This window comes from Monodon monoceros, unplaced genomic scaffold (genome assembly GCF_005190385.1).
Source record: "Monodon monoceros isolate NGI ecotype Baffin Bay Population unplaced genomic scaffold, NGI_Narwhal_1 Super_Scaffold_6, whole genome shotgun sequence".
Classification (NCBI taxonomy): domain Eukaryota; kingdom Metazoa; phylum Chordata; class Mammalia; order Artiodactyla; family Monodontidae; genus Monodon; species Monodon monoceros.
The window spans coordinates 78,601,493-78,624,469 of NW_021703783.1; the positions used below are offsets into that span (position 1 = coordinate 78,601,493).

The window sequence follows — 22,977 nt, forward strand, 5'->3', positions numbered from 1 at the left end:
AAGGGTGTAAAAATTTTGTTCTCTGATTTCCAAGTCTAAAGGTACAGATAGTTTGTCCATAATAAGTGTATTTATGGAGTTAAATGACTTGCAAAGCCTCCTCAAGAGTGTGAATTTGCCCATAAATTCATCACAAACTTTAAATTCCATCAGTTCACTTTAAGGAAAATATACTGGGTTGGTATTAGATGCAGATGTTGTACTCCAGGCCCAAGGAATTTGGCCTCAAGGTCTAAAACACAATTACTATATTTTCCGATTCTGATATAATGCTTGTGACAGGTACTTCTCTCCAGATTGGAGTCAGATTGTATTACAGCAAAAGTACCTTCAAGAGTTAGTAAGGGTGGGGCTTCCCTGATGGTGCAGTGGTTAAGAATCTGCCTGCCAATGCAGGGGACACGGGTTCGAGCCCTGGTCCAGGAAGATCCCACATGCCACGGAGCAACTAAGCCCGTGTGCCACAACTACTGAGCCTGTGCTCTAGAGCCCATGAGCCACAACTACTGAGCCTGTGCACCACAACTACTGAAGCCTGCACGCCTAGAGCCCATGCTCTGCAACACGAGAAGCCACCGCAATGAGAAGCCCGCACACTGCAACTAAGAGCAGCCACCGCTCGCCGCAACTAGAGAAAGCCCGCGTACGGCAACAAGGACCCAATGCAGCCAAAAAAAGAAAAAAAGAGTTACTATGGGTGGACAGACTCTAGGTCCATCCACCTCACTACAAATAACTGGTAGGGAGATGCAAGAGGGAGGGGATATGGGGATATACGTAAACATATAGCTGATTCACTTTGTTACACAGCAGAAACTAACACATTGTAAAGCAATTATATTCCAATAAAGATGTTTAAAAAAAAAAGAACCAAATGGAATTCTAGAACTGAAAAACAAAACAAACAAACAAAAAAGAGTTAGTATGGGTGGAAAAGGCCATTGTTCTGTCCCAGCTCAAGGCTGGTTAGCCCTGTGGGTAGTGATTTAATGCCCTGAGCCTTGGCATTAAACATGGGGCCTTACGGCATCACTGCCCTGCAGTCACTGCGGTCATCCACAAGGCCTGACCACAGTGACTGAATGGGCATCTCTAGGCTGCTGGTACACATAGCACTGGGGAAAAGTGTGGGTCCAAGCCCACACCTTAAACGTTAGCCTCAGTACTTGAATTTTGAGAGACATATAGTCTTATTTTAATGATCCTTGCTTCAATGAAAACATTTTATAATATAGTTCTATTGGAATCTGTTCTTTTCAATGAGGGATTACTGGTAATGCTAGTTAAGTGAGTGACTCATGTGCTATCTATCCAAAGTATTCATTCTTCAGTGCAGAGCGATGTTATTCAGCTGTTACGTAGAGATATTTATCATTGACTAGAAAGCAACTTAGTTGGAAGCATGTTTGTTTGATCTGTGGAAGATCCCCCTTTAATAAATGGCTGAGAGTAGCCATAAAATGAGTGTCAAGTTCTCAGTGGGAAACTAAAATCTCCTTGATGCAACTAAAAAGCAATACAGTTTCAGTTGCTTCCACTCAGACTAACAACAAAATTAATCAGAGGCTTTTAGTGAGATAGTGAGTTCCTTCTGAAATAATGAAAGCTTTTGTGAAAGGATAAGAACAGAAAGCTAAGAGTAGCTGATGGCAAATTAGAAGAAGAGGCCAAGAATTTTCTCCATTTGAAGTGATTTTTAGATTAAAGTTTTTATAGATGTTCCAGAAAAGATATTATTTTTAAGACAGACATTTAAAGCAAAGAATAATTAGTTACTACTAATTAACCATAATTTAAAATAATTAATGACATTCAGTACATAGAGACTGGACTTTTGGAGAGAAAATGTCATAAAGACTAGAACAGAGTGCTTTTGAACCAGCAGAAATGTATTCGCTTTGTCTTTCAGTTCATTAATGCTTTTTTTTCAGTTACTAGAATATAAAACTTAAGTCTAAGAAATTCTCTGAAAGATTAAATGATTTCTCATTTTTCAAAAGAAATGTTCATGATACCAAATAAAATATGAAGGCATGATAATTAGGCTATCTTTTCATCTCTTTCATTCCTTTACGCCATTAGAAATAAAAGAGCAGTAAAAATAAAATGAGAAAATGATCAGTATCAAAGTCAGTTAAACAGGGCTTCCCTGGTGGCACAGTGGTTAAGAACCCTCCTGCCAATGCAGGGGACATGGGTTCGGGCCCTGGTCCGGGAAGATCCCGCATGCCTTGGGGCAACTGGGCCCGTGTGCCACAACTACTGAGCCTGTGGTCTAGAGCCGGCGAGCCACAACTACTGAGCCTGCGAGCCACAACTACTGAAGCCCGCGTGTCTAGAGCCTGTGCTGCGCAACGGGAGAGGCCACCGCAGTGAGAGGCCCGTGCGCCACAGCGAGGAGTGGCCCCCGCTTGCTGCAACTGGAGGGAGCCCGCACACAGCAACGGGGACCCAACGCAGCCAAAAATAAAATAAATAAATTTATAAAGAAAAAAAAGCAGTTAAACAGATTTGGTTGATCTCTTTGGGCTCAAATACATGGCAACATATATTGGCCGGTTTTTATAGAAAATATATGCCAAGTGTATGAATAAAACAAACAATTTAAGATTAGGTATAAGCCCTGGAAAATAAAATGTTGATATTACAGCAGCTTATAAAATAAGAAAAAAGTCCCTTCAAGTTTGGGGTTTATATATGCAGTTAAGGAACAGAGACACGGAAACGTAACAGAGATAAAAAACTAAAAATGATGACTTTAATCTTTAAAAATGAATAAGAGCAAAGAATAGAATGAGAGCCTATTTGTTATCATGTTCATATCCTAAAGTGACAAAATTTCCTAAAACGGAAAGCCTGAAACTGCTTGGAAGTTTTTCTGAAATAATGTAAAACACCCTGAGAGTCCTCTTAGTTCCCACACCAAAACTTCAAAAGACAATGATTGTAGAGCTTGACTAGAATCAGAGAGACATATATTCAAAACAGAAGGCATACCTGTAAATCCTTGTTGGATGTCCAAAGAGTCACAAAGAAAGAAAAAATTACCCACCTATGGTAGGAATTATCAAGTGTTGAATCGTTAAGGTGTCTTTAAGAGACCAACTTACATTAATAAGTTCAACCTCCCAGATTTTTTTCAACAGGTCCATCGATGTATAGCCATTAATCAGAAAGGCTTTGGTGTAGTCACCTAGTTCAATGGAATCCAGCCACTCAGCAACAGATGTGGGATGGTAGCCATCATGGCCAATGGGTCTCATCTGTAATTAGAAAATCACGTTAGGATTAATTTAAGCTGTTTACTTTGTGTTCCAACAGCAGAATGCATCTTGGAAATTTACCTGATATGAAGCAACAGATCTTTCTGGATAAGAAAATAAGTAAACCCAAAACACTTTATGCACAATTCTAAATTATTAATAATTTCATGCTGAATTAGTTTTCAAAAATGCACCCAGAAATTTCCAATTTAGCTGCTAAATCAGCTCCATATTTGAGAGAACTAAATATGTCAAACTTCTGTTGCAGACATTATTGGCATTCTGTTGGACGGAATTTAAAATGATGTCAGTCGAGCAGTTTTAAATTCAGTGCTGAAGGCACAGGGAACTGCACTCCCAGAATGTAGATGATAATTCTCATATGCACAACATCAAAGCATGTGAAAATACTGCATGACTTAAACATCCAAAGGAATTCATGCTTATGCAAGACATGTATTGTAGGTAGTGCAAACATGCTGGAGAAACATACTGCTGTGGTAAGCCAGTAAAGAAGAGGCTTTTGGGTGTTTAAGGACCATGTGTTCTACATAGACCCTACAGTATGTTAGACAAGAATAGAGAACTCGCTGGCAGACAGATTCCTATTTTTTGTCAGCTATATAAAGATTTATTTTTTTACTTTAGGAGAACAAAGAAGTGTGACAGCAACATAATGTTTCTGAGTTTAAATTGGAGTGTGAAAGTAATTTAAGCAAGAGAAACTTCTGGCATTAAAATTTTGTATGGATTATTCTAGTCTTTTGGTTTTTATTTGAAATTTTAGTTGAATTTGCAGTTCTTGGTTTTCGAAGTAACTCACTTCTAAGACTTGTGCTGCTTTGCATGTCATACCATAACATCTAATACTTCAGTTATTAAGGACAGCTGGCACCTCATCAACTTGATGTGATCCTTCAGTGAAATTCATAATGGGAACAGCAAAACTGGCAAAATACAACATAGATTTTCCTCTTCCTTCAGATTCAAGGAGATAAATATTAACGGAAATCTACATGATTCTGATTTGTGAGCAGAGAAAAGATTAGTCTGGGCATCAGGGATGCAGATGTTAATCTCAAACATGTCAGGCTTTCTGCCACTATGCAGTGTTCTCATTTTTGAGATCCTCCTTACTACTTCTTTTTGGAGGGGTGTGCAAAGTGTTTATTAGGGATCCACATCTGCAGAAGGAGGGATGAGGAAGCAGGGCTGGGCAGAAGAGGGGCTGAACTGTGATGGGGCTTGATGGCACCTCTGTGAACCATTTGGGGAGCTCTGGCACAGTTTAGGCTAGTAGAGTGTCCCGGGCAGGGCAGATATGAACAGGCCTTTGTGATCTGCCTCTCTGTCACTGGATGTTGCTGCCTGGGAGTAGCGTGCTCTGGTGAGGGCTCTCTGCCGTGGAGGCAGACCCTGAAGATGCTGATTGCTGGAGGCTGTCTGCTGACCACTCTCCCTGATGCTGGGCAAGTCCTTCCTTGAAGGGAGTTACAGGTGGTACATTGCCATGTCTTCCAGAATACCCGGGATCTCGATTCACCAACTGTTACTACATTTGGCTTTTGCCTTTCACTCTATACCCACTCACTCATTCACATGCACACAACACTTATTTTTTAAATTTTAGGTGAACCATTGGAAAGACATTTCTCCTGAACCATTTGCGGACATCATGAAACTTCATCCCCTGATACTCCAGGAGCATCTCCCAAGAACAAGGACATTCTCCGACACAGTCACAGTATCATCACCCTCAATAAATCTAACATTGATAAAATTACGTTACCTAATATATAGTCCATATTAACATTCCCCAAATGTCCCCAAAATGTCATCTGTAGCTTTTTTATCCTAGCCATGATCAATCAAAGGCCAAGGCAATTATATTTTCAAGTATCTCTTCTACCTTTTTTTTTTTCTCTCTTTTCTTCTTCTGGGATGGTATTTACTCCCTTTTTTAAAAAATTAATTTATTTTTTTTAATTTGCAGTACGCGGGCCTCTCACTGTTGTGGCCTCTGCTGTTGCACAGCACAGGCTCCGGACGCACAGGCTCAGCAGCCATGGCTCACGGGCCCAGCCGCTCCGCGGCATGTGGGATCTTCCCAGACCAGGGCACGAACCTGTGTCGCCTGCATTGGCAGGCAGACTCTCAACCACTGTGCCACCAGGGAAGCCCTACTCCTTCATTTTTAAGTTCCCTTTTCTCCTTTTCTCTTTCCTACTGCTCCACTCTCCAATCCATTTTCCATTTTGAGGTTGAAATGTCCTCTGTTTTAATATTGCCATGTAATTCATTATTTTGCATTGGGGTCTGAACTACAATCAGACTTTTGTATTTCATTCTTACATTGACTGACTCATTTTAGCTACTCATTAAATGTTTGTTCACATAACACTTAACTCAGTGTTTATTACACAGTAGTTACAAATGTAAACGACACCTCAGGAGTTGCAAAATGAAGTTTTGGCAGCAGTTACAAATAACCGGATACTATATATATGTGTAAAATTGGCAACTAGGACCCAAAGCAGAAGCTCAAAGGTATCAAATACTTTCATATTCTACAGAGAATTACAAAAATATTGGGGCCAGGGGCATTCTCCAGGACTTATTAAGAGGTGGTTGAACCAACTCTGCTACCTTGAATAACCACCCCAGCCTTAGGAAACTCCCTGGCTGTCCCAGTTGACACAAGGAAATAACTGGAGAAAGGGGAAGAAGGAAGGAAGAGAGACTCATTAGTTTTGAAATTAATAGCCTGGCAGGGAGGTCTTGCTGTTAGCCATCCAAGAAGCTGATCACCCCAGCAGTGGACACTGGGGACGAGCTTAGAGAATCTTGATGAATCAAGCTGGGGTAGAGTCAGATGTCCCACACCAGAGAACTGTGCAGTAGGGTCCCCATAGGTCACCCCAAGCATTCATACTCCATTCCTTTAAGAGAGCAGCCAGCGGCCACCTGCCACACAGAGGTTGCTGGTGATCAGCGTTAGCCAAAGAACAATGACGGGAAACTCACCAGAGCTCTGCAAACCAAACCCAGTCAAGTGTAAGGAAGCATGCCTTCCCCACAATCTCTCCTTCTCTAGCACTAGGGAACTTAGAATCAGAAAAGAGAGAGGTACCAGTCCCTTGGCAGAAGCCTAAAATGGGGTAGGGGTGGGGGGAGAAAATAAAACTGCAGGCTTAAATGGATAGGAACTGAATTTTCAATATTTTACGTAACTGGAAAGCTACTGGATATGTCTGAGATAACATTAAAAATAGTAACGAGAGAGTCAATTGAGCTTGGTTGAAGGCAGGATTGGAAAAAAAATGTCACATCAGTTTCTGCAGACTGCTCAGAAATCTGGTTCCTCCTGTGAGGCAAGTTCTCCCAGACCAACCTTAAGGAGGTGAGAGGGAGGGAAATATTTGGTGGAAAGATGAGAGACGGGAGCAGGGTAGAGAGCAAGCGTGAAGAGAATCTAGGAATGGGTACACTGACATGTGCAGGGGCAGCATTCATCCAGCTGCTCATTTGTTAAACATTTAGCCAGTGCCTATTCTGATAAATGTTGTGGAATAGTAGAGAACAAAACAAGTTATAGTCTCTCCCTCATAGAAATTATAACCCTTATTGAAAAAATATGTGAACAGATGAACAATAAATTATGAAGGCTCTGCATACCTGAAGACAGGAAACCATTAGTGCCAAGTGAAGTTACAAAACTAACTTGACACGTATTTAATGCTATGCAGAATGGTTACTGCGCTGCACAGCAATTACCTTCAAAGCAATTCTTCCATCTGTTCCTTCATTTCTGTTCTTCCTGCCACTACTCTGTTTAGGTTCTTGTTGGTGCTTATAAAAACTAATGCAATAGCCTTCCACTTGGCCTCCTACCTTTGGTCCAGCTTATGCCATGATGGTACATCAGTCTGCCAAAAAGCCAGGCTCTTTAAGTCAACCCTTGCACAAAAGTCTATAGTGGTTCTTTCTTGATGAAAGCCCAAATGTCCTATTCCAGCATCCTAGGACAACTGAGATCAGGTACAGACTTATCTTTTCAACCTAATTTCACACTACTTGCTATATGTAAACTAATACATATGATTAGACACATGAGTAAACATGTGTTTACATTAGACACATGTCTAAACAGTATGTTAATTTGTTAGCCATTCCATGAACATGAACTGTGTGTGCAAGACACATTCATTTCTTTGCTAATATCATTTTCCATGCTTTTTGCTTTTATTTCTGGAGTGTTTCTCCAGGATTGGCTTCTTGAGCTCTAAGATACAAATTTCCAACCATTTGTAAAGTATCTCACATAGATGTCCTATAGTATCACCAACACAAGCCAAAAATGTATCTCTTTCAGCTCACAAACTGGCCCTCCTTTTGTGTTTCCCAACTAAGTTAATGGGGAAGCATCACACTATTGCCCACCTAGATGCTTAGGAGTCATCTAGCTTTCCCCATTCTGTTTTACCATCATATCTAATTAGGCCAACAAGTCTTATATATTTGATTTCCAAAATGTCTCTCAGTTCAGTTCCTTTCTTCCAAAATGGACTTTGGAATCTGACAATAATATCTACTGCAGTATTGTAAGGATCATATGACATAGGCTATGTGAACTAGTGCAGTGTTTTGAATACATGTCTTCAGTAACTCTTAGTTCCCTTACCTCCCCAGTGCCCTAAATTAGGCCCATGCTTATTTTGAAACTGTATAATGTTGAGTCCTTTGGCTGCTACTCTTTTCAACTTCCAATCAAAACTCTTCTTTCCTCTCTCACCCCTCCCAACTTCCCTCACTCCTTGTCTTTTCTACTTTGTTTTAGAAAGAGTTTATGACTGCTAGCATCTTTATACTGCCCCTTCCCACAGCTGACAGTTATTTTTCAGAAATATATCTAACCAGGTCCCTCAAGTCCATTGAATTGTTGGTCTCAATTCTTCGCTCTCTTCCTGGATTAGAATTATGCCTCTGTGCCCTTTGCTGAGGGATCTATATTGAACCCTGATGTGGCTGGAGTTACTTCTCCATCCCATTGATGTTGGTCATGTACTTGCTTGGCCAGTGGAACAGGCAGAAGTATCAGTGTGGTGGTTTATAGATGAGGCCTCTGCACTCCTGTGATCTACTCATCCTTTTGAGTCCTATGCTCTATTACAAGAAAAACAATTGTTGACTAGTTGCATAACTGCTGGTCCTAGGAGAAAGATGAAGACTTGTGGGGCAAACCTAAATCTAGCCCGAAGCTTGGAGTCTACCCCAGCTCGCTGGAGTTCAGGTGAGTCCGGCTGAAGTTAGCTGAACCACAGCTGACCCGTGGACTCATGAGTAAGGAAAATAAACATATATACATATATTTTGTTGCTATAAACCACTGATATTTTGACATATAGGGGGAAACTGACTAATAGAGTCACTCTTTTATTTCAAAGCCCTTGGTATTTGCATTAGTCTGGGTTCTCCAGAGAAATAGAATCAATAGGCTATGTATATACACATGCGGAAGCCCCCACACCTGGCAAGTGTGAAATGTGCAGGGCAGTGGGAGACTCAGGGAAGAACTGATGCTGCAGCTCAAACCTGAAGGCAGTCTGGAGTCAGAATTCCTTTGTCTGCTTTGGAGGACCTCAGTCTTTTTCTCTGATTGGATAAGTCCATCCACATTATGAAGGGTAATCTGCTTTACTCAACATCTAACTGATTGAAATGTTAATTTCATCTTAAAAAATACCTTCACAGTGACGTCTAGACTGGTGTTTGACCAAATATCTGGGTACTGTGGCCTAACCAAGTTGACACATAAAATATTCCAAACTCTTTATGAATCCACCAGCAAATGCATCTACATGAGACTGAGAAAGACTAGGGAAGCTAAGTTAACATCAACATCCTACCCACGTTACGTGACTGTCGTCTAGTAAACACCTATGTACTGCATTCTCACTAATCCTCAACGAAGTAATTCTTATTTTATGAGTATGATTGTTGGGGCATAATCCACTGTATTTCCAGTTAACGTCCATACTTTTGCTCATGCTATTCTCTCTGCCAGGGATGCTACTTTCCCCCTGTTCTCTGCTGAAATTCTTTCCATTCTTAAAAGGTCCTGTTCAAATGCCGTCTCTTTTGTGACGCCTTCTCCAAAGCTACCCTTACTCCCGAGTCAAAACTAATCATACCTTCTACTAGGTTTCTGTAGTAATTTGCATAAAACTCTATTATAGCTCTATTCAAGTCTGATTTCTATTATAGTTAGAGAGGTGAACGTTTGTCTTCTTTAGACTGTCGACCTCTTGGTGATGAAACAAGGTCTTAGCCACTTTTGTAGTCTCTCACGTGCCCAGCAGAGCATCTCACATATGGCAGGCATTTGCTAAATGTTGATTAAATTAAGTGATTTAATGAACACATGAAGACAAAATGACTAATTTTAGTGGCATCCATTTGTGGGGGAGATTTGTATTTTTTACCACATATTATGAAAATGAGGGCTCTTTTTATGGTCTAACAGTAATGTTTACAACTATTGAAAACTATTAAATACCAAGGACCAATTCCAGGTAGTGTGCTGTATCACAGAATGCACTGGGCTTTGTTTCTGTAGCCTGGCAGTCCTGACTCTACTATTAACTATCTGTGTAACTGTGGGCAAGTTCCTTCACATCTCTAAGCTTCAGCATTCCCATCTACAAAATAAGGGTGTTAGATCAATGATCTCAAAGTTCCTTTTTAGTTCCTAAGTCCTACAATTCTATAATTTGTATATTAATATAAAATTCGTGTCAGATTTATTTATCCAGTAAAGAGAAAAGAAGCCCAAAGGCAAAGAAAAGGATTACAGGACAAGGTAGGACATTTAGGTTAAAGGCAGATGACAGCCACACTTCTTTCCTTCAGTGTACCCACACGGAGCACAGGACTGCTTTCTCAAATTAGCAGTGTTTAAACTCTCTTTCCAGCAGGCACATCTGGCAGGACAAGGCTAGACAGAGACAGCTCCAGGGGCTGCCGGGCCTGCCATACTGCTGAGCATGAATGGCAGTCAGGCACAGTCTGTAATCTGAGAGGCAGAGTGGTGGGCAGGCAGAAGGCATTGTCACAGGGGTTCACAACAAGGCAAAACGATTCAACTAGTTGAATCCCAAAGTCTGGGGAAAACCTAAGTTGGGATAGAAATCAGAGATAGCAGTGAAGAAAGCTTCAGTCTCTGGAAAAATGAGGATATATTGGTACATTTTACTGAAGATCTTCCTTGTTGCTCTTGATGTCTTGCTATTCTGCCCAAATGTGCATTGACTTTCCTCCAGAAGCCTCTTAAGGCAAACCTGGCCTCAGAGAGGGCACACTGTTAACATCACAGGCTACACAGCAGGCAGAGATCATTGACCCTAGGACAGTGCTCTGTGGTGTCCTGGGGTTTCAAGGGGGCCAATTACAAGACAGGTGAACAGTCCAGGTTCTGAAACTGCCTGGTCTACTTCAGCTGAATAGCTCATATTTTAAGTCTTTTACACAGGTAAGAAGAGGAAGGAAAGCTTTCTCTACTTTAAAAAGAAATATTTGAAAACCACTGACCTAGAAGAGTTTTCTAAGATTACATGATCACCACAGTTTTATTTTCTTTTAATTTGTTAGTTTTATTGAAATATTCTGGGTTTGTTGTATATGTATGGACATATATATATATATATATATATATATATAGCGTGTCATTCTCTCTGCCTGACATTCTTTCTGCCTGAAACCAGCTTTATCTGCTGAGACAAAGACAATACCTTATAAAGTGATAGAGCCACAAGATAAAAGGTATAGCAAGAGGAAGGCAATAGAGATAGTAAAAGGAAACAGAAGAAAAAATGAAATTACATTATAATAGATTTGGGATTAAATTTAAAAAACAGTTCTCAGTGCAACAAGTTATGAAGCCAGCATTATGATAGTGGCATGGTAATTAGATCAAGAGAATAAGGAACTCAAAAAAGTCAATAACAAATTTGGCAGATATTTTTATATCTGAAGGTGTTACAAAATTGAGACAGAGACCCATTGTTGTTCACCCAAAACTGTTCTCTCTTCTTCCATAGTAATGGGGCTTCAATTGAGTTCGTGTCTGCCTAACTAGATTCGAGATACACTAGCTTCTCTTCTGGTTGCTTCCATGAGAATACATTTGAGCCTATGGGATGCCAATGAAAGTGCTGTGTGTAACTTCCAGGTCATCTTTAACCTAAAAGGTTCTTTGCTCTAGAGCTGAGTTTTTTTTTATCTACTCTTGAGCTGAAACATCCGGGTCTGCAGCCCAGCTTCGTCCACATGGGCAAAACAATACTCTAGAGTTTGGGAAATGCTTTTCAAACCTTAATGTACATAAGAATCATGTGTGAGATCTTAACTTGCAGATTCTAATTCAATAGGTTGAAGGCAGACTCCGAGATTCTGCATTTCTGACAAGCTTCCTGGCGATGCTGATGCTGTCAGTCTGTGGATCATACTTTAGAGGATGACAGAGCAACAGATGGAAGGTCCTGGGTCCTCCCACAGTTGCCCAGAGCAGAGTCAACTTGTAAACCCGGCCTGCTCACTGTCAGACTATTACGTGGGAGAAATAAGCATTCTGTTCTTTAAACCACTAGGAAGTCTCTATTTTAGTGGCTTAGCCTTTAATAAAAACAGAATTAAAAATTAAATAAGGCAACTTCACGTAGAACATTTAAAGGAAGCCTGTATTTCCACTTGACAGTATGTTGCATTGTCTTTTGTTTTGTGAAGCCATGAGTTTTCATATCTGTTGCCATTAAAAGGAACTTCATTTCTTTTAACTGCCTTTGTTGGTATCTTTCTGGCAATCATGCCACCATCCCTTTGTGACAACTATGCAAGGGATAAGAGGGGGAAATGTAGAAAACCTCAAGTTTCTAGCTTTGACACCTGGGTACATGGTGGTATTACCAGCTGAGAAAGAAAAGAAAATAGAAGGAAATACACGAATAATTTTGAGACATGAGAAATTAAAGATGTTGGGGAATAGCACATTCAATTTGGGGGAGAAGTCTGAGGGGACTTACAACCTTGGGCAGCAGCAGCAGCACAAGTGGGAATCTTGGCTCTTCCACTCATTAGCTGTATGACCTTGAGTAAAGTACTCAACCTTCCTAAGCATCCATTTTCTGATTAGTAATGAGAGAGAGAGGAAGAACCTCTGACGGTTGTCACAGGCATTCAGTGAAATAATGCAAGTAGAGTTTAGCCCAGTGCTCAGCACAAAGAAGCACTTGATAAATCTTAGTTATTTTTATCACGTGGGGGAGCTGAAATCCTACATGGATGGGACTGAAGAGGGTATGTATGTATTGATAGTATGGGAAGAGAAGTGGCCTGAGGGAGAATCAACGTTTTCAAAGTGAAGGATAAGAATGATATTCAGGAGACGAAAAAGGGAATAGTCAAGACAATGAGAGAAGTGAGGGAAAAGAAGCTGCAAGGAGGCTGTGGGCAGCAGTGCTGGAATCTGCAGAGGTCTGCTAAGAAGAGGAGGGAGAAGTGCTCATGGCGTCTGGCAAATAGGTCTCTGCACCTCACTAAGAAGAACCCAGAAGCTGGTCTGTGCTGGGTTGAGGTGTGAGTTAGAGATGAGGATGTAGAAAGTGCAATCTAAATGATTCTGCTGAGGAGTTTGTATGGGAAGAGAAGGAGGGAGAGTGAGTTTTTAGAAATTACAAGGAAAAGGCATGGAAAGGAGTGACAAATAAGGATTCAGGGCTGAGGAAGGTCAGACATACAAAGGAGTAAGAGTCCAAGAGTGCAGTGGAGATCGGGGTGGGGTAGGGGGCTTGCCTTCTGCTCTGGCGATTTTTGCTTGCCTTTCTTAGAAATTATAGCATGAGAGGCATAGAGATAACTTTGGGGTTAATAATTTCTGTGTTAACAGAAGCTACCTGGCTTGGACTTGGTGAGAGCTGGATTCTTATATGTGAAATGCTGGTAAAGGTCCTCACGTGGGCAAGGGCAGCCTTCCGCGTGGCGTGCTGCTCCCCGCATACACACAAACCTGACTACCATTTATTGTAAACGTACTGGTACAACAGCCTCGATGTGCCAGGCTCAGGTACTTAAACTTGCCTATGATGCTGCAATGGACCATGGCTTCTCTCTTCTACCTGGATGTACTCTGTGCTCTCAGACTCCCTGATAGGAGTTTTGTAATGCAGACAGCTGACATCGTCGGGTATGTCCCTCTATTCCTGCTTCTTGTTCTAGCCTCTTCTGCTCTGTCCTGCTGCTACCCAAGACCTAGACTAACAGCAGTCCTGAGAATAAACCAGGACAAACAGTGCTAGCAGACAGCGTGCTGCCAAGTCCAAACGCAGGTCTATCAAGTAGCGCGAGGATCAGATCTCCCACAGGCTCTGAGACCTGGGCTTAGACATCTCTGTGCTGTTCATCAATGGCTCTTAAAAGACTGATTGAACATGAAAGAGAAAGGCAGATCCACTGACCATGGAGCCCCAGAAAAAGTCTATTCATCACCATTAAAGCGCTATTGCAGTGTAACTTTGCCGGGAGACATGTCTACGAAATGGATAAGAGTATTGATGACACCACCTAACAATCATATGAGACTTTAAAGAGCCCAAAGGGATTTCATACACATTATCTCATTTGTGAGGGGTTTTAGGTGATCTTTGGGAAAATGCCCTTTATGGAGTCTGAGACTCTGGGTACTCCATGTAATGTTATTCCTTCTGTGGAATTGAAAGGATTAATACACTGTGACTATTGTTAGGAAGCAGAATGTGATAAAGTCTCTGTGTTGTATATATGCAGCAAGGGAGGGAGACATGTAACATATACAAATCTGTTGCTTGAAGCCCCTTTGTTTGCAATTAGACTCTCTTATGGAGACAATTTCTGTAAAAGAATGGGGAGAAACGTAAACCCTCAGAGGTAAGTGAGTTATGTTTGGATGTCACTATGGACTTACAAATTGCAGATAATAGTAACCGCTCTAATTTTTCCCACCACCAACTGAGCCTTGCCGACTTTGTGTCCTTGAGTGTTTAGACAATTGAAGACTCCCAGCTTTAGGAATAGGGCAGGAGCGTGAAGAGGTGATACCTGGATATTACTTGGCACTACATTTTGGGGGAATAAAGGGAAAGTGAAGCGCTTTGGACTGGGTACTATCTCTTAATGCCCTGTGATTTCTATTTCACAAATAAAAGAAATAAACTAAGGTATAGCCGTGAGAGGGCCTGAGGTATCCCTTATTTTGACAAGTCTTAGACCGTGACGTGAAGTAATGGACAAATAGTGCATAGATAAGAAATGTTTTTAAGACACATGGTGATCAACTTCCAATAGCACAGTATGGTTGATTGGTGATCAAAATAGAAGCACTAGCCAGACTAGTCAACACTCTAGCTATCAGGGTTAGGGATTAACCCTTTGATAAAAGGCACTGGACTGACCACAAGTTAAAGGAGTGAAGCTGCCAAAACAGACAAGTTCTATAAACTGTGGTAGAAAAAAAAATGACCATAACAACAGTAACAACCATAAAACAATCTCTTTATCGCTTTGCAAACAGTGTGAGCAGACTGCCAATCAGGCTTCTTCTATGCACACATAGAGTAACTGCTCTCTGGAGCATCATCTGAGAACCTGGCAGTTATCTGCCAGGTAAGATCTGTGGGGATGTGGATGAAAGGACCGACAGAGCCACTACGCAGTACACATATAAACGTTGGGGTTGAATGATTTTATTGTACTTCTCTCTGAAGCTTTTGGTAAAAGGTGTGTTTTTAAAAATTCAATAAAAGTACATGCTTTTGCCATCTTTTCATTTCTAAAATCCTTGTTGAGATCATATTGACCCTAGAGCCCTCTGTTAAATATCACTATTTGTTTTGATTTATTTCCTTGTTGCAAATCTCTTTTATGAAACAAGGGCTCAGATTAAAGATGAAGCGGATTTATTGCAACTAGAATAAGGTGCTGAGCAATGCTCACCATCATTCACATTTTCAAGCTCCACCGCTGATATGAACTATATTTAGAAAAAGACAAAGGATCCCTTTTTCTTACCTCTGACAGTACATGTTTTCTGACATTCATGTAGCTACAATGTAGCTTATATAGTGCATTGATAGTAGCATTTTCAATGCTACTATCAGTCAGGAAAATTGTTTGTAAGTTATTAGTCTCAACTGAAAAAGAATTTCCCAAACTTGAGTCTTCAGAAGATAATGAATGCTCTGAATACCAATTCTATTTATTTGATATTTAAAAACCATGTCCTTTCTCAGAGCCTCTAGGTATGTGCATAATAACATCACCCACTGAAGTACTTCAGACAGATAAATGTACCATAAAACCAAAGTTAGCAGTATACAAATGAATAACTTATATTCTGCTTGGGTAGGGAAGTATAAAAGATATCATACAAATGGTGGCAAAACATTAGTATAGGAGTTACAAAATTGAGGACCTACAACCCATCTATCTATCCATCTGTCCATCCATCCATCCATCCATCCATCCAACCATCCACCCATCTACTCATTCATTCATTCATTCGTTCACTCAACAAATATATAGGGCAGGTCTATATTCTAGGCACTGTTCTGGATGCATCAGTGAATACAACATATAAAGGTGTCAGCCATTGTGGAGTTTACACTCTAACTGGGGAGACAGAAAATAATTAACATAATAAATAGCATAATAAATAGGGAAGTTATGTCAGAAAGTGATAATTGCTGTGACAACAGAAAGTACAAGAGGAGGTCTGGGAGTGCTGGAGGTTCTGTGGGGACAGGAGGAAATGTGGTATTCAATAGGGTGGTTAGGGGACATCTTATTCAGAAGGCAAGACTTGAACAAAGATTTAAAGAGGGCAAATTTGCTTTGTTGGCAAGTAGGGGGAGAGGATTCCAAATAGAGGGAATAGGTAGAGCAAAGGCTCTCAGGAAGGAGTGAGCCTGGTGTCCATTCAAGGAATAACAAGGAAACCAGTGGGGTTGAAGCAGCTTGTGCAGGCAGAGAGAGGCGGGGAACAGGTCAGAGAGGTAATCAGGGGCCAGATAAGGTAAAGCTTTGAAGGCCTTGTAAGGATTTTGGCTTTCATTCTGTGGGAAACAGGGAGCCAGTGCAAGAATTTGCACAGAGCAGTGACATGATTTGGCTTATATTTCAGCAGAATCACTCTGGCTGCTGTGTTAAGAATAGTGCATAGGGAAGCAAGGGTAGGAGCAGAGAGGCCTGTTCAGAGGCTCTGGAAGTAACTCAGAAGAAGCAGGGCTAGTGGCTTGGACAGGGTGCTAGAGGAGAGGTGATAAGAAATGGTCAGATTCCAGATGATTTCCTGAAACACAAAATAAAGTGTTCCTTGTTCTCTGATGTGGGATGGGAATCTGTCAGCTGACGGCTGCATCTGTGTGGCATGGATCTCAGCTTGAACAGCACTGTGTTCATCTGTCAAGCATGGGGATATACAGAATATATATGTGCAATATATATGGCAGGGTTGGTCTTGCATGGGTCTGTTTTCAGTGAGCAACCGAGCATCCTCAAAAGACTCTTCTGCTTAAAGAAGGTGGCCAAGGCATATGTATTTGATTAATAGAACAAGAGATACATGTTCGAGGAGATGGGTGATTATGCATGGATTTCAGGATCTGGCACTCTTAATGGGCCCTGGCTTAGCTCCTATGGACCATGGCTTAAGAAGAAGAAGCTTCAATACAAAATCTATATCACAAAACATTTGTGGGACTTGGGAACAAAGGAATCAGCAGAATTGGCACCAGCAACTTCATCAGCAAGCAGGGATGGTGCCATATCACAGATATTAGTGCCCTGAACATTGGGCACCAGCAGTTGGTGATGGTGCCCACACTGGCAGGCTGCAGTGACATTGGCAGAACAGTCAGTTGGCAGTGGCAAAAGTGCCCTTGATGGGAAGATACTGGGCACTGTAGCCAGTAGCACAGACATTAGTATCTTTGCCTCACTGGGCACCTGCAAGCTCTGAAGCAGCCTTTGGCAGTCATTAATAGAGATTTGGTACACTCAGTGGGTATTAACAGCACTGAGAGCACTTTTGGTAAGTTCTGGTGGCACTGTTTCAAGCTTTGGTGACAGGAGCCATCAACCACAATAAGCTAGAGAGGCAGAGAAGGGCAGATGCCAGTCAGCAAGTGGTCTGGTTAATGGTGCACATATGACTTGAGAGACCCAGAATGAATCATTAGGAAAAATTTCAGTAAGGTCTAGAATATGCAGAGAAGTGTAACCTCATTTTGAAGCCCTGCCTGGAATTCTTGAGAACCCCTTTTATATCTGTAATGAGGGAATAATCTAAGAACTATTCCACCACCATTGGATGGAATAAAGAATAGCTTGGCTCTTAGGAAAATGTTTCCAGTTTCATAGTCTGGTGTTGTTTGTTTGTTTTGTTTGTTTTTGGTCAGCTCAGAACTTTTAGTTACCTCAGACATCAAACTAAGAATTTTCAGCTTGACTTATGTGAATCCCCAGTAGAAAATCAGCTCTTAACAACAGTTTTAGTAGTAATTATTTATTTAATTCAACAAGAATTTTTAAGCACAAAATTTATATGTAACATCATTCTAGGTACTGTAAAAATGTAAAAGGGTCTAAGGTTCTTTCCTTCCAGGAATATGCAATTTTCTGTGTATATATTTGAAATATATACAAATATAAGAAAATTAACTGCCAAAGTTTTTACAAGTCCCAGAAAAGAAACAAAACTTGAGTGCATTGGAGAAATTTGGGAGGAGTTTCTTCCATAGTTTCTCTTGGGGTTAATATATAGGGAAGTAAGTGAATGCCTGTGTGAGTGTGTGTGTGTGTGTGTGTGTATGTGTGTGTGTGTATGAAAGTGAGCAAGAGAGAGAAACAGAGTGACAGAGACAGACAGAGAATGGATGAATACGGGCATCCATTTCTCCCTACTGTCTCTAGACCTAGCCGGAACACAGGCAGCATCTTCTGTCTGGAGTGATTCCCTTAATGAACTATTTGCTAAACATACTTATTAATTCCTTGAGATTAAACTCAAGCATCAGGTACCTACCCAGAAAACTTTCCCTGACCTCCGTACTTAGTTCTTCCCTCCTCTTGGAGCATTTTTTTTCGCATAGTAGTTTAGTTTTTGACATATCTATCTCTGTCTAAAGAGTAGATAGGACTCCTTGAGGCAGGAACCAGGTCTTATCCATTTTTTCATACCTACCTCTGAACCTAGCATAGGGCCAAAATGAACTATCTGATTGAATGGATGGATGAATCAGAGATTCACTGACGATCACCTGGGCATGTGGGTATCTGCAGACATTATGCATCTGGAGTTGCCCTAGCTCTCTGTCATCTGGCTCCAATCCTACCAGAAATGCTACAGTCTTTGAGATGTAAGGTCAACCGTTACTTCGTGTTTACATCAGTAGCACTTAGAAAAGTATTCAGTTGAAAGTGGACACCATAAAGGTTGGTAGGTGATAATGTAATTGAGTCCCCGGGGAAAGGCAGGGAAATCAATCTTCTCTACACTTACTGCAATAATCTCTTGTACATTTGTGGAGAAAATTTCACATTCAACAATTTCTATAATACATTTACCTATTAGTATTAGAAAACTGCAAATACAATTCTTTCCCACAAAGCAGTGGCCTCCAAATAGACAAGGAGTTGAGGGTTAAAACTGATGATGCACTGAATAAAAAGCTTTTAACCTGCTATGACTCTGTGATTCATAAATTATAACCTTAAAAATCATTTAAAGTGTTATCTATTTAGCACTTACGCCACCATGAATTCACAGAACAAGTAAAGGTAAAATGTATTTTCTCTTGAAGACATGAAAGAAGGAATCTGGCAGGTTATTGAGTACTCATTTCCTCTGATAAGAGCAGTCGTTATCTGTTAACTAAAAACAAAACAAAACAAACAAACAAAAAAGCAAGCTGAACATCTTTTTACTAAAATAGAAGATGCTAGATCTGTGGGAGAGAGTGAAAATGGCCAGTCATTTTTCTAAAGGTGAAAGGTGGATTCTTAGGTAGCATGACAGAAGATCAAGCATCAAGTCAGAACCTAAAAGATGGAAATCTAAAATCCCATTGACCAGCAACGAAGAAAATGACGACAAAGAAATACCATGTATTGAAAAACTGTTTTGCTTAGGGGTGGGAGAATAGTAACTCAGTCCTAGTTTAGCCTGCTCTGCTGAAGCTGACTTTAGGCATCTGCTTGAGTCTGAAGCATCTGACTCACTCATTACAGCTTGAAGGGCAAAGTGATGGATGAAATTCACAGCTGGATTGATGGCACTAGCTATATTTCAGAGGGTGGTTATTACAAATGGGAGAAAAAGTAGCATATCTGTCTGCCTGAACAAACTAAGCAAATACTTTGGGTCACGTTTTGCTTGGAGTGTCATGAGCTATCCCCAAACCCCACGCAAAAAAGAAGTTTTTAAGGTGCATAGAAATGCCTTTTTGATTTATCTGTCTCCTCCTCCAGGAACCTTCTCCTGATTCCCTGAACAGAAGAGACCTTCCCTTCCATTTAACATCCAAAGCTTGTATTTTTACTTCTAATACAGTTTGTTCATGCTCTGTTTTTATGAAAACCCCTTGAATATTGCACCGACTTCTGTTGTTAGACGGTAATCTCCTTGAAGGCAGATACTGTGTAACTTCATCTTTTTTTTTTCCTCCTTGCCCTGTGTCTGAGACATAAGTAGATGCTCAAGGCATTTGCAGATATAAATTGAACAGAGACTTCTCACTTGACTGCTACTGATCAAAAGTAAGAAATAGAGCCAAATTATATTCAACTGTTAAAGTAGAACTTAATTCAATTGTACAGGAAAGGTAGGGGATAATGGCTCTTCAAAATGGTGGGTATGTTGTTTTAGAGCTCTTGCGTAGATTTACTTAATTCTGCTTTATTATGAAATCACTATGTCTTTAGCAATTTCATGGAACTGCACTGCCACGGTCTGAACATTCAGCTTCTCAGTTCACTTCCATTCCATTCTACGCCACCTACATTTACCAAGCCCTTGCTGTTTAAAGTACTCTCTATTCTCCACCCTTTTCCCACTTTCCACTTAGCACTGGGGACTGATTACGTTACCTCTAAGAGGTACAGACAGGAAGCAGTCTTGCTATTATGCTTATTCATTTAATCTCTTAGATAGGAAGGCCCTAGTTATGATTTTAAATAACTTCTTTTCTAGCTCCTCATGAGTTAAACAATAATCTTAAATATATTAAAAATTAATTTTAGTGAATGATGATCAGAATTGGAAGTTTTGCCCTTTTCTTATTTAAAAATGGAATAATCTGCCTTATGAGAAATGAAAATGAAAAGAATGGAAAGCTCACTGTTGTAAAGTAGTCATGGGCATTTTCAGTCACAGACTCTCTTATATCAGTAATTGAGTTCCTTTCTGTTGCTTTTTGGCCCCAGGCAACAGCAACCCCCCAAATTTATTAAGTTTTGTTAATTTGGTGAGCACTTATTGAACAAATACAAGTGGCTATGACTAATTTTAACTTAGTCCTTCTAAGTGACAGACACTTCATATGCATTTGAAAATGTATAACTCACAATAACTTAATGTGGTAGGTTCTACTATTATCTCCATTTTACAGATAAGGAAACAGATTATAGAATTTAAGTAACATGTCCAAGGTGACACAAGTAGTAGGTGGCTAACCTAGAATTAAATTAGGTTAAAATAAAAGCTCAAGAAAGTTCCTTTTTGAAAATTCTAAGTTCCTTGAAGGCAGCTTAAGAAAGTTCCTTTTTGAAAATTCTAAGTTCCTGGAAGGCAGCTTAAATGGATTATCCCCTTAGTATCCTCATTGTGCTTTGAAGTATAATGTTTAGACAATATAGTTAAGAACCTCAGTTAAACTGCTCAGGTCTGAATCCTAGTTTATCCATCTAAAATAGCATTCATACTTTCTTGTCACTCTGTCTGTTCCCTTGCTTAATATTTCTCCATAGCACCAATCATTACCTGATAGGACATATTTTTACTAATTTTTGTTTGCATACCCCACTAAAATAAGCTGCATGAGGAGAATAACCTTGTAGGTCCTGTTTCCTCACCATCCTCAACATCTAGAACAGTGCCTGACATGTGGTCGGTATTTCATAAAATATCTATTAAATGAATAAATAAAAGGAGATTCACTTTGCTTATTGTTTATACCTGAAGTAATAATTTTCAGATACAATTAATGGATTGAAGGAACCTCACTTTTTTTCTTGGTTCACCTTCAATCTTCTTTTAAAATTTTACTTAATATATATGAATACAGCACATATGAGGTACCAAGTTCCATTTTAGGTGCTTTACAAATATTGACTCATTTAATTCTTAGAACACCCCTACGGGGCAGGTGAAATCAAACTCAGGGAGTTCTGGCCATGGTACCAACTATTACACCATGCTGCTTCCTGGCTTAATCCTGTAAAAATGTCATCTCTGTGTAGCTTAATGCTCTAATGATGTGTCTTCACTCTCTCCTAGAGAGTGCCCTTCCATCTTGCCCATCTCTCCCTCCTCTCTACCCAGATTAAAGAAGAAAATAAATAAGATTATTTTAGTTATTTTACTTAATTGTACCTTTCCTTCTTGGACACAGCAATTCCTACTGCTAGTGAAGCTTTTCTAAGGCTGCCTGCAAGGATAAACAAGCAGCTTGACCCCCAGTGGCTGCTGGACAGCTGACATGGTCTGTGTCTTCCTTTCTCCTTTTTCAAGTGTCTCCTTCCTGCTTTTCTAGGGCTTTTGGATCCCTGCCACGGCCCTTCCCTTCCAGTCTTGAGAATGGAGTTTAGTGGCCTACGGAAGTTGTAAAAATTGCCTTTACAGCCTGAAACTTAAAAGGAAACCCAATTTTATAATCAATTCCTTTTCCTGTGTTTCGTCATTTGGTTCTTTCTTACCTTTTTCAGTTTCTCTCACAAATACCCAAGCATCTTCAGAGCCTTGGGTCTCAGGTATAACAAAGTATCACCCAGGAGGCAACTGTCATGAGGACAGACACCTGGGATTTTCGCTCCAGCTCTGTCACTACGGAACAATCTGCCTTGAGGCGAGCCATTTAGTATGGCCGATGCTTATCCTCACCTGTGAAATGACTCAGGTGAGAGGTTGAGCTGGATATTTGAAGGCCCTTTGCTGCTCTAAATTGTGATTTTCTTGGAAGAATTACATTAGGAAGAGAAAGTGCTCAGATATCTAAATTCCTTTACTCTTACTACTGATTGCACTATCACTCCAAGGGAGCCATTGTTCTTTATTAAGTGGGGGTGAACTTCTCAAAGGTGAAGGATGACAGCTGCTGGGAATGGCGATAGATCAGAATTTATTTACTTGCAGAATTCCTCCCATATTTCTCTGTAAATACCATGGGGGATATGATAAATGATAGTAATGATAGTTCATGATAGTTCATAGTTCATAGTAAAATGATAGTTCAGTTTGCTGGTATACATAATAAAGTATTCTAAGATAAATTCACTTAAAATAAAACATTTCAAATCCTCCATCTTTAGCTTAGGAAGAATGCAGCAGTCACCTTGCTTTCTGAAATGGTGTAAAAACCTTGGAACGGAGCGTCCATAAGTAAGTTGGGACTGCACTGCTCTCACGTCTAGC

At 40.3% G+C, this 22,977-nt stretch overlaps 1 protein-coding gene across 25 annotated transcripts in view; it reads right to left on the reverse strand.

The window, feature by feature from the left end:
- ANKS1B (ankyrin repeat and sterile alpha motif domain containing 1B) overlaps window positions 1–22,977 on the reverse strand; it is a 1,184,309-nt gene that overhangs the window by 327,324 nt on the left and 834,008 nt on the right. For all 25 annotated transcript variants that reach the window (XM_029204282.1, XM_029204271.1, XM_029204270.1 and 22 more), the window contains one exon: window positions 3,111–3,263. In XM_029204282.1, the coding sequence (XP_029060115.1) occupies window positions 3,111–3,263 (153 nt within the window). The remainder of the gene's footprint in view (window positions 1–3,110; window positions 3,264–22,977) is intronic.